Below are 13,361 nucleotides of genomic sequence, written 5' to 3'. Positions count from 1 at the left end.
CATAGGTTGTGAATGTATTTCCCTCTTGAAATGGAAAAACTTTAATAGAAAACACTTTTTCCTAAAACATGTACTTTTTGAAAAATAAATATGTCTCAATTTAAATGGATCACCTGGTATATATATATATATATATATATATATATATTTATATTTATATATACATAAAATGGTGGGCTGGCTATACTTTTTTCAGATTCTACTTGTAAAACTAAACTTAACAAAAAATATCCTTAGGAAAAATGGCAATTTCTCCTTTGTTCTCACCCTGTCTGCCATTTTGTTATTTTTATGTAAAAGTTTATATTTCAAGTTTGGATAGACTAATCACATTATTATTTGATAAGCATCTTGGTAATGATTTACCAGTTTTAACATTAGAAAAAAATCCGGACTTAAATACAAAATTATAAAATGTGGCTATGTTTATTTTTCAATCTGTTATATCTCCATAAATATTAATTTTATCAAAATTTATGTTATTTGCTAAAATATTAAAATTGGTTAACAAACAGTCGAGTTATGGCAGAAAATTGATGTAATTTTGTCATAATTATTAGGTCTATTATTGTGAAAAAATTATTACCTAATTGGATACTAATTTACAACTCTAGAATTAACAGTAAATAAAAACAATTAATATTTAATCGAATTGAACATAAAGTAGAGAAACATGAAAACATACATAAAATTACATCAATTTTCTGCAGTAACTGGGCTATTTGTTAACTGATTTAAAAAAATAAAATGTCATTTTGTTCAAAATAAAAGTCTTAATATTATAGCAAATAATGTAAATTTTGATTATGGAGATATAATGGATTGAAAAATAAACATGGCCGCCATTTTGTAATTTGTACAGATATTTTAAGTCCTGATTTTTTGCTATTTTTGAAACTTTATTACCAAGACACTTATCAAATATTAATGTGATTCGTCTACCTGAACTTGAGATATAAATTTTTATATAAACTCTTTGTTATCAAGCTATGGCTAGTGAAAGATTTCATCCAGTTTCAAATGTGGTCTTGCTGAAATTTTTAATGCGTTACAAGGGGGTAAACTTGATGGTTTCTTATGTTTTTGACCTGAAAAAACAAATAAAACTGGTCCCAAAACTATATCTCCCATGGTTTACATGATATTCAATGTAAAACAGAAAAACTTTGTGACAAAAAATATGGTTTTTTTTAAATTTTAAGTAAAATAACTTTGTTAAATAACTTATAAATGTGTATATCTTATTATCAAAACTTGTAAAGCATTTAATTCTGAGAAAGTTTGTGTAATAAAGTTTGTTAAAAATAAAACAGATCATCAACTTCTATTATTAAAAACTAAACAGAACAAAAATTGACAAAAATATGTAAAAATTTTAATTTACTTTAAAAAAATACTCAATGTGGTTTACACTGTATTAATTTACAATAAATGTTTGAAGATTCTACCATTGACATTGATGCACTTTTCTACTAGTTTCCTTAAATTTTCTGTCACCAACCTAATAATATCTTTCCGTTACTTGATGAGGGCAGCAGTACTGAGAATACCAGCGATCAGTTCATCATGTGTGCCTTCTTACTGCTTGTATAAAGGAGTAAGGTCCAGTGATCTAGGTGGCCAATTTACTAGCCTTCTATGTCCAATCAATTTATCAGTAAATTTTTCATCTAAGAACTGTCACTTCATTCCTGGAATGTGGTTGGTGCTCCATCAAGTTGATAATACACTTCAATTCATTTCGCCATGAGAAATTTTCATGCACTGTAAGAAACTCATTGTTTATAAATTGTAGGTAATTTCTCTCCATGACATATTGTTCTTAAGAAAAGGCTTGCTTATTAATTGGTTGTCGATCATGTCGCAATAAATTTTCACTGAAATTGTTGCTGGAAATTTGATTCAATTACAGCATGTAGGTTTTCTTCAGACCACCGATGTGAATTCTGAGTGTTGTTTATGCCACTATGGGTAAAAATAGCTTCGTTCAAATACAGTACAAACAGAATTACGTGGTAATTACGGTTAATCCATGGATAAAACTGCAGATGTATGGCATGGTGACAAGGCTGGAGGTGATGAACTTTCTGAATATGATAAGGACACACTCTACAAGCATGAATTTTCTCCATATTATACTTTGAGGAATGTTTTAGGAATCAGCTGTATTATTGAATATTTTCCCTTTTATCAACAAGTACCGATTAACATTCAGATGAAACTTGAGTGCTGATAAGTATACAATTCTCACAGAGATTATTAAACATTCTACAAAATACTTTTGGTTTGGAACTACTCATCCAGGACACCTACGTTGGTATTCTTCCACAGCAGCTGGAGCACTTCCATCACAAAGGTGTACACAAAAATCATATCAAACATCGTACACCAAATTAATTTCAAAGTATACAGTAAGAGTTGACCAACATAATTTGTCAGAGGTTTAAATTTATAGTACTAAAAAATAGCTGTTTTTATCACTTTCTACATAGCAGCTATAGTGAAGCTATAGCTATAAAGAAGGGAAAGTATGGTTATCGGTCATCAAAATTGGGCATATCTGGTTTTTACTGAATCATGATGAACTGATCCCTAAGAGCTCCAGAAAACCGAAAAAATGGTATTGAAATTTCTGTAACAAAATGTGTGAACGTATATATGTTGACGTGTAATCGCCTTATATCTCCAGAACTACTTGACCGATTTTCACCAAACTTTGCAATAATATTTCTACAGTAGGGGCAATGACGCTATTAAATTTTCAGTTCAAAAGGTCAGGAGGTGGGAGGGAGATACTGGGTAAAAACGAAGTCGTCTCCATATTTTGCATAATTAAGGTAATATTTTTTTTTGATAATTTTGTGAATATTAATAAACAACTTGTAAAAACAATTTTTTGGTGAACTTCACCCCCACCCCTAAAAATGGTTCTCTGTGTTGGCCTATAAATCACCTTATATCTCCAGTACTTGACTGATTTTGACCAAACTTGGTCAAATTACTAGTATATATGGGGCAATTAAAAAAATCAAGTGGTTGGGGATATAGAGGGAAAAACAAAATTGTCTCCAGATTTTGCATAATTAAGGTTATTCTTTTTTTTTTTTTTTTTTGATAATTTTGTGAATAAAGTAAACAACTCTAAAAAAATATTTTTTTGCTAAATTTCACCCCAACCCCTAAAAAAGGGTTATTTTTGTTGCAGTTTTTTTCATTGGCTTCTCATTGTGCCAAAAAAGTTTTCCTTCTCAAAATGGGGGTTCTAACCCCCACCTATCGGCCAAACACTAAAAACCCCCATTTGGGGTGTGCACTGAAAGTTACAAACACAGTACTGCACGGTATCAATTTTCACATTTTCAAACACCGCTAAACTTGGTTTTTTAAAAAATATTTTTGTGATAATTATAAAACCTTTTTTGTAAACTCCAAAAAATAGTAATGATTTTGAAATGTTGTACAAGGCAGTGGGTCTTTTTCACAGCAGTATATTTTCTAGTAGCATCTCACTGGATCCACAAATTTGTTCCCCATCAAAGTGGGGTTTTAACCTAGTCACCCCACCGCCCTTACATACCCCAGATCACACTTAGTGGCCGAACCAAAAAAATTTATTAATCTTCTATTTTATTACTTTGCCAAATGCATGCACAACCACATTTCATGAGGACTCTTAATGAAATTTAACTACAACCTCCACTTTAGTCTGTGAGTTATCAATTTACATCATTTCAAGTCTGCTGAACTCAAATACAATAATTTTTTTTAAATATTATTTTAAATATATACCTGTTTTTTTTTTTAAATTGATTCATATTTATGCGAAACAAAACAGTTGTTTTCTTGATGTTTCTTTTATTTACCTCATAATTTTTACTTTCCCGTCTAGACAGAGCTACAGCTCTGAAGGGAAAGTATTGTAATCGGTCCAATTTGAGTATATGCAGTTTTCACCAAATCTTTATGTTTTGACACCTAAGGAACTCAAAAAACCAGATTGAAATTTTCCAGATGTTTGTATGTATGTATGTATGTATGTATGTGTGTGTATGTTCCGTTTCACCTTATATCACCTTATATCTCCAATACTACTGGCCCGATTTTGACCAAACTTGGCCAGACTATTTCTATATATGGGGCATTGATGCTATTAAATTTTCAACTTAAAAGGTGAAATGAGGGAGGCTGTAGAGCAAGGTCATTCTCAGTATCTTCAGATTTTGCCTAATAAGGTCTTATTTTCCTTAGGCACATTTGTTAACAATTAAAAAATAATATCTGCAAAAAAAACCTTTTCAAAATTGCACCTCTACCACAAAAAATGGTCTAAACTAGTGGCTAAGTGGATATACTGGATCAATAGTACCCCCCGTCACCAAAGGAGCACTAGTGTAGCACTGACATGCTAAATTAAATTGTGTGTATATGTGTGTGAAAGCTGTGTGATGGGAAGTCCTACAACTGTGCTGTCAGCATTTTTTACAAATTCATACCATTTTTCTAGTTTTTTTTTTTTCATTGAATTTATTAACATCATTTATCTCAGAATTAAATTCTCTACAAGTTTTGATAATAAAATTTGGGCATTTATTAATCATTTAACAAAATTATTGTACTTCAAACCTAAGAAAACGTGTTTTTTCAACACTGAGTTTTTCTGTTTTACAATGGATATCATGAAAACTACAGTTCTGGGACCTGTTTTATTCAATTTGTCAGTTCAAAAAATATAACAAACCATCAAGTTTATCATTAAGTTTATTATATATATATATATATATATATATATATACATGCATATAAAAATGAATATCATTCCTCACTTCCAAGTAAGTAATAACCTATGAATATACAATACAGGAATGAACCTAAATTTCAGGACAGGAGGAGAAGTGATCCTTTATATTACTTTCTCATCCACTCTGGTGAGTAGATTAGACCTAGGCTAGCATGTCTTAAAGCAGCCCTCTGAATCTGACCCAAAGGTATATATGCTGTGATCAGGGTAGCCTTGGGTAATTCATTACACAAGAATTGTATAACAGATTGGAATTCTATTACATCACCTACCAGATATACTGTAGCATGTGGAAAGGATTCCAATATTTTGCCAAAATTGATGATGCTTTAGCTCTCTACAGGAAGTTTAGCATCACTGTTTATATCCTCTGTCAATTATTACTCACAGCAACAAATGTTGGAAAATTGAGACCATGAGAAGAAATAGTGCTAAAAAAAATAATTAATTTTACAGAAACTAAAAGACACAAGGCACATTTCAAAAGTAAAGCTACTGGCTGTTACTGGTCATTAAAAAATATATAAAAGTAAGTATCTTAAGTATTATCTAGGAATAAACTTTTTAACAACCTGTTCATAAAAATTTGCTACCTGAGTTTTCAGAGCTAGTTCAAGAAGTGCTGTTTCCAGCGTGAACAGTGGCAAAAGATTTTAAGTGGAAGAAGAAACTGTAGTCATTAGGTGTAAGATCCAGGGCTATAAGGGGGTGATCAGAAAGTTCTCATCCATATTGATAAATCTTCGCAACAGTGTGAGCATATGTTATTGTGAATGAGGACAATTTTGGAAAAGAACATCCTATACCACCAGTTTTGTATTAGTTTTGAAATTGTTTTACAACACTCTTCCCCAGTAATTATTGTCTCTGACACCAGTAGGATGCCTTTTTGTCCCAGAAAACAGTCATAATCTTTCGAGACTGGGTTTATTTGAATTTTTTGACTTTGGTGAACTTGAATGATGTCACTGAATGGTTGTTGTATGGATTCATCATTAATATGTGAAATGAAAAAAACTGTCCACCTCTTTCTCTCTCTCTCTCTTAATGGAACAAAAAAGCACATGCAGATGTCACATCTTTTGATTTTTGTGAATGTCAGTTAACATCTTCAACTCATTTTTGCACACAGTTTATGCTAGCTTAGTTTTGAAATAACAATTCTGTATATTATACACCATAAAATATTCAAATTCCATTACAAGAGCATTAATAGAAAATTGTCAGTTTACTCAAAGTTTTGTGTATATTTGCTCAATGAGTGCATCTTTTTTGAACAATAAGCCTTCCACTCCTCTCTTCATCATGAACATTTGAATGGCCTTCATTAAACCATAACACCTCTGTCTTATCTTTCTTCCCTACATTAATATAAGCATTATCATATTATTTCTTTACTTTCCCGTACAGATCATTAATAGAACATACCACTTATATTATTCTTCAGATGTTCATCAGCTTCAAGATCAAGAAAATCTCCTTGTCCTTTATGCGGGCTGTGAGGACTTGTACCACCATTATTCTCATTAAAACTTTCCCGACGAGAACGCAGCGTTCCAAGGGCTGTTAAACTCCTTCTTTGCACCTAAAGAAAAAGTAAAAACAAACAAATTAAAATTCAATAATTAATGTCAATATAACTTCAAATTTACAAAGCACAATTAATTCAGCAACTTCCATTTCAGAATCAAGCTTATTACTACATTCTATGATGTTTCATAACCACTTTTCATATGTTTTGAAGCTTCTTTATAATTATAAAAATAATGTTACCACATTTATATTTGTGTAAGATATTGTCATAGAACTACAAGTATGCATTAATTTCTGCCCTCTTTCCACGTTCCATCAGTACAATATTTTATGCTATACCTGTGATACTGTATTTCAACCTAATTCTGTTGTTATTAATGGTATATGCTCCAAAAAAAACTTAAATGTCTGAAAAATAGTCAGGAATTGTGAAATTGATAAGAATTTGAGTGAGCAAAGCAAATGTACAGAGCTGATGGAGTATAAAAATACAATTTTCATCCAAAACAAAACTAAAATCTATTTCTCATGCAGGAAATCCTTTTAATTAGCTTTGGTTTTTTAGCTATAAAACTAAGTTTTAAATATTATATAATTTTAAAGAAAATTTTTAAGTTATTATTTAACAATAACTAAGAAAATTATTATGTCTACTGAGAACTGAGAAAATAAAAATAAGAAGAAAATTTGTTTTCAGAATCAAATCCAATTTGGGATGTTGGAAAAGGAGGAGGCAAAAATTTTCATGAAATTATATGAAGCTGTGTTGCAGTTGTGAAAGTTAGTACTTTTCCTTGAAATAAAGCAGCATACATTTCAAAAACCTAATTTGGGGGACAGGGGGCGAACCAAAATTTTGTATGAAGATTCTAAATTAAATAACAGTATTTGCATTGGTTTCTCAGAAGTTGCAAGTTGCCTTCATTTAATATGATATTCAAAATACATATATACTTAGTACTGATTCTTGTCTTGTTTGCCGTGATTACAAAGTTCCAAAGGCAGACTCTGGAGGTACTGACCTGCCTACAGGAAGATATTCTTCTCATGGACAATTTTATGTGAAATTTTCAGAATGAGCTCACCTAACTCTCTGGTTTATCACACCTGAAGGGAAACCAGCTAATGTAGTTTACAAAGAAGTGCTCAAATAGATTTTTTGTAGCTTTCTAATCCATCTAAAAAAACATATCATCTACTAATGATAAACATCACCAGTCAACATGTCTGTAGCATATGATCATTCTCAAGATAAAGTCAACCACTAGAAAAGATTTGACAGGACCAAAATCCTTGCCAAAAGTTAATAGAAAAATATGCCAATGTGCCCAATAAAACAACATCAACATTTAAATTATGGTAGAATTTAACAAAAATCAAATGTTTCTTTTGAAAACCGTTTCTAAATATAAATCAAAAATACATCTGAGCAAAGCTGCAGGGAACACCTACTGAAATATAGGTGACTTTCTTTTAATGGGTCATCACATATCTAAACCGATAAAAATGTAAAAAAATATAATTTATATAATAAAAATAAAAGGAAACTTGTACTGAAAACAATTTAGTTTTTAACCACCATAGTTGCTATATTATCATTTGCACTCGCATAAAATGTAGATGAATTGATAAAAGTCTGTTCAACAGATGAAAATAAAATAATATTAATGGCATGACATCTACAGTGTACTTAAAACGTTCTAGAAATAGTTAGGAATAGTGTAATATTAGTTAGGAATAACAGGAATGATAATGTATATGAGATGGCTGTAGTTTTTAACATGATGCTTAATGCATAGAGATAAAATAGAATATACAGAATTAAAAATTATGAAAAACAAAAATTAACATGTGTCACTGCCTACAGAAACTGCCACCTTACATCATACTGAATTGAAAAATAATACCAAATAAAAAATTTTGTTCTGGGGCAATAACTCACACAAAAAATTGGTTGCATGATATTATAATTAATCAATTAATGTTTAAGTGCTCTGGTAATGTAAATAAGCTTGTTGCAAAACATTGTATTATTATAAAAGGTGCTTTTCATGACATTAAGCAAATCAAGACATAATTGAAAAAGAATAACTGTGATCCAGTGATTATACATGCAGGTATTACTGAGCAGTTACAACCACCTATTGTGGATATTTAAAGATACTGTGTACTAGCCGATTAAAGATTTAAAGTGATCAAAACCCAATCAATTAGAGATACAAAGTAGCAAAATTAATGGCTATCAACTGTCTCAATAATAGTGGATTAACTATGAGTTAAGCCAAATTTCTTTACTATAAGATATATTCCCAAATGTTTAATAATAATTTTAATACTGTCTCTATAAGGTGCAGTTCTGGTCATGACAGGACAACAACAAACCTGGAGAAAATAATGATACAAATGTAGTTAATTAGATTTTGTAAAAATTTAGATAAAATTATAAAAAAGAATCTTTTATAGTACCTAATTTAAATATAGTTCAGTGATATTTATTTAACTCATCAACAACTTTTTCAAAGAGATTTCAGAACATATTTGTAATTAAGATTTAATTAAAAACATAACTAAACTTAAAAATTATAGAAATAGAATTTGGTTTCACGCTTTCTCTCTACATTTCATAATAAAACAATTTATTAGTTGAAGTTGTTTATTTTTAAATAAACCTACAATTCTCATAAACATCTAATTTTTTTTACTAATTTTATTTTTTTTTTAAATAATTTTTTAAGTATGTTTAATATTCCATGGTGCATTAAATTTGAAACAATACAATAACTGGAAATAGCTTAGTAACAATTTTCATAACAGCTTACTGTATCAAAAATAAAAAAATAAAATAGAAACTGTTAAAAATCACAAAAATAGAGATGTTACAGTAGCTGTACATGGGAGGAGAATGTTTATATATAAAATATTCAATAAAATAAGAAAAGTTAGATTGAAGAAAAAATGCAAGAGATAAAGAGAAGTATGTTATCTGTCTTATTACATTATGATTAAATAACTATTATTATATTATGTAAGTACACATTACTAAGTAGAAATTAGTCTGAAAAAGTGATGTAAGTAAAAAATAAATTTCAAAAAGAGATACATAATAAACAAGAACAATGTTCTAAATGAGACAAAAATCCATTCGTTTCAAAAGAGAAGTAATGAATTCAGCAATAAGCAATGAATTCATATATCAACTAAGAATATGAAGGTAGAGATATAGTTTTAAGCAACTATGTCTGAAGTGTAACAAAAATGCTTTTGAATGTTATAGGATGTAAGCATTACGTAGGAGAATGATAAAATTAGAAATGGCATTATTTAAAAAATTCAAGAAAAACTGTAGTAAAGAATGAAACAAACATGACTATTCTGACATAATGGAGAATTTTTTAAGCATGAAATAAGCAGAATTGTTGCTATAACAAACAACTTTGGCTACTGTGGAAAGGAAAAATCACCTTACCAGATAACAAAAAATAAATTGAAAAAATACCCTGATCCCAAGCAAGAAAAATAATGGATAAATTTAAGTGCAATGACAAAAAATTAATGATTTCTTTTACTTATTACTGTGAGAATACTAAGTCGTAATCAGATTTTTTAAATTTGTGAGCCATTTTCTCAGTCTTTTTTTTAATTTATATTAATGTGATGTATTTTTTTGTTTAAATTATCTTTTTTTTTACTTTTTTTATTTTATGTTCTATTGTATCAATGAGTGTGCTGTTATATCCATTTTATAGTGTTTGAGTTCTATGGTTTTGTTAATTCTTACAATGCTTATAACAGTAAAAATAATAACCTCTTTTTCATCAATCATTCCTGCTTGTATCAAATCCCAGCTTCGAGGTGGTTGAAGTGGAGGAGGAGTTACACAAGAACGAGGTGATTCGACATTATCTGTATCTTCTTTCTTGTCTCCTTTATCTTCACCTTCTTCCTCAACAATATTGTCTTTAACCAATTCTATATGATCCTGACTTTCACTCTAACAAGAAAAAAATAAGTTAAACTAAAATAAAATAGTGACAGCCAAGATTATCAGATTTTTAATTATTAGAAAATATCAGTCTCTTTTATCAGATTCATTGTTTTTAATAGCAAACTAAACCAAACCTAAATCAATGGATTTTTACTTATGTCAGTATCCTTTCATTTTAGATTTGAACAGATTGTTAATTTAGTATACTAAACTTACCGAGTTGTGTATTTGTTTGAGAAAATACAAAATATGTTCAATTAAGAAAAAAATTCATTCAATTTTTATTCGCTTTGGTTAGATACAAAGAATTAATCATTCTATATCATTTTCTCTGCCAGGGACTATCACAAACAATAAAAATACAAACTCTTTTCATAGCACTTTTTGCAATGCGTCTTTTCATGGATAAAACACGTCATAAAGTAATGCTTCCAAATATTTATATATAAACTAAAAATTATAATTTTATAAAATTTCATTTAATCAGTCTTTTATAATGAAAACTGGCTTCTATTAAGTAAATTTATAAATTGAAAGGATAAAAACATATAATATAAATACAAAATAAATAGAAACATAGTACAATCTCAACAATCCTAGAATATAATGGAACGTACCCATCTCAGATTATGGAAAAATATTTGAAATTATAAGAATAAACAATAAAGCTACAATAATAAACTTTCAGTAAATAATACTCAGATATTGTTGTTGGAGTAAATATTTGTAAAAAATTTAAGTACTACAATGCAAATGGAGTGAGACACAGTGGTCTTAAAAAATTATTCTATATTTCTTTTATTCCCTAATAAACAGTAAGAGCGATGGAAACGCTGCTTCTTATCACTCACTAGAGGAAACACTTTTGCCATTTTTCAAGTTGCTTCAGATCTTGGCATCCGCTTTTAATTTAATATTTTAGAAGTTGTTATAACAATTTTTGCTAAATTTTTCTAAAGACCCTCTAAAGAATATATCTCAAATTTTAGACTGGGAAGATTAGTGATGAGTAAGACAGTAGGGGCTTTCTCATTTAGTTTGATACAGAATGAAAAGAAGGTCACAATTTATTTGCTATTTATTAATAGCAAATAAATAATTTTAGTATCTATTGATACTAAAGAAATTGAAATTTTATTAAGTTGTGTGAACAAGCTGTTGTAAACACAGTAAAATATATTCAAAACAACCACACATTCAAGTAACAAATGAATGAAGAACTAAAACCTATCACAGAACAATGAAAAAGGTTTAAATTTTTAGACTCTTTATAAGTTTTTAAAACTATATTTTTTTCAGAGAGGCCCCATGGTTAAACTGCTCACAGATAATTGGGAGTTGACCATAGATATGATTTAAAATAAAATGAAAATTTGATTCTTTCTATTTTAGTAATGTTCATCAATGAATAAAGAATTGTATATTTTATAAATAAGGAAACACCCAATTGATTTTAACTATTAAGCATACTCATAGTTCTTTACTGATTACTACTTTATCAAATGAGCTGTATATTAATAAAAAATATTATTAATCTTAACATACTTAAAAGTCATATGTTCTTCTTCTAGTCATTTGTTAAAACATATATAGATATAAGAAAAAACTATAGAAATAAAAAACCAAAATTTTAGCTTTTTCATTAATTACTAACATAAAATTGTTTATAATCTTATTTAAATACATAAATCATCAAATAATGTAAAACAACATTTAACTTACCATTAACTTAAAACACATACATACATGACACCCGCTGCTACATGCGTGCAATCTCTCTCTCTGATATAAATACACAAAACACAACTCAATAATTCAAAATGATTCTTAAATAACCTACTTGCAAATCACATTGTTTAGCATTAATTTCAACTTCGGCAGTTTGTGGAGCATTTTTTATACAATCAGACATATCAGAGTCGACATCGTTCACAACATCATCTGTTATGGATGCTTCCTGAGTCTGCAATTGCAAATAAAAAACGGGTTTTAAATCATTTTGTAAGATAACAGTGGATTACTTTGAGAATTTTCATTATAGGCATATTTAGATAATGATGTAAATAATAACAAAATGTTATTAGTATAATATATAAATGTTTTATTAAAGGAACTGAATAAAAGGTCTTAAAATATCTTCTGGAAGATACATTTCCATACAATTAGATAACAAGCTTTTTTATAGTACTTTCTAAAAATAATTTTATTGATAATTTTCAACATTATAAAATTAATTGCTTTTAGATTACTCAGCTGTCCATTGTATATACTTTTTCATACATCCCTTCTACTTTGGGGAGCAGCTGTGGAATGCACTTTTTAAAATAGCTTTCAAAGCATTTTGCAATTTTCTTTTATAGACTACAGTTTCAAATTTCTGCTCTTTTAACAGCAATTTCAATTTTGGAAATAAAAAAATGTCAGAAGACGCTGGTTTGGAAGAGGTTGTACAAAGGATTTCTCTATGACTCCAAGTGAATTCTTTAAACAAAACTTGTGAATTAGCAGCAACGCTTGGGCTGGTGCATTGTAACAGGAAAAGTACCATGAGTTGTCATTTGAGTTCAAATTTTTTCAATCCTCACATTTTCACACAGATGTCTGATGACCATGCCCTGCACAATGCCTTTGATATCAATAGACGGTCAATATGCTTTTGAATACCTTTTTTCGATCTTGGTGATGTATTTCTGACCCACTGCAATCATCAAAAATATTTTCACATCATACTTATACACTCAAGTCTCATCACATCATTATCAAACGAGGTTTCATCATTTGCATGATTCAAAAATTCCTGACAGATCACTGCATAATTGTCTTTCTGTTCTTGAGAGTTTTGAAACGAACTTGGTGTAACAACTAAATGAATTCCTTATTTTTACTTCCTTGTATGAAATAAAGGAAGTAAAAATAAGTTGACAAAATATTTTGGTCTTCAGATTTCATCTCCTTTTTTCTTTCTTCTTTTTTACTTCCTTGTACGAAGTAAAGAAAGTATTGTGATTCCAAAACATATCGGTTCTCATATTTCAACGGAAATAT

At 29.1% G+C, this 13,361-nt stretch overlaps 1 protein-coding gene across 1 annotated transcript in view; it reads right to left on the bottom strand.

Annotated features, from left to right (window-relative positions):
- LOC142328335 (uncharacterized) overlaps window positions 1-13,361 on the bottom strand; it is a 100,427-nt gene that overhangs the window by 74,743 nt on the left and 12,323 nt on the right. The window contains 3 exon segments of the mRNA XM_075372040.1: window positions 6,230-6,383; window positions 10,137-10,322; window positions 12,157-12,279. Of these exon segments, the coding sequence (XP_075228155.1) occupies window positions 6,230-6,383; window positions 10,137-10,322; window positions 12,157-12,279 (463 nt within the window).

Source organism: Lycorma delicatula, chromosome 7 (assembly GCF_047948215.1).
Source record: "Lycorma delicatula isolate Av1 chromosome 7, ASM4794821v1, whole genome shotgun sequence".
NCBI classification, from domain to species: Eukaryota; Metazoa; Arthropoda; class Insecta; order Hemiptera; family Fulgoridae; genus Lycorma; species Lycorma delicatula.
The sequence above is the reverse complement of the archived record's forward strand: the minus strand, read 5'-3'. Positions and strand labels throughout refer to the sequence as shown.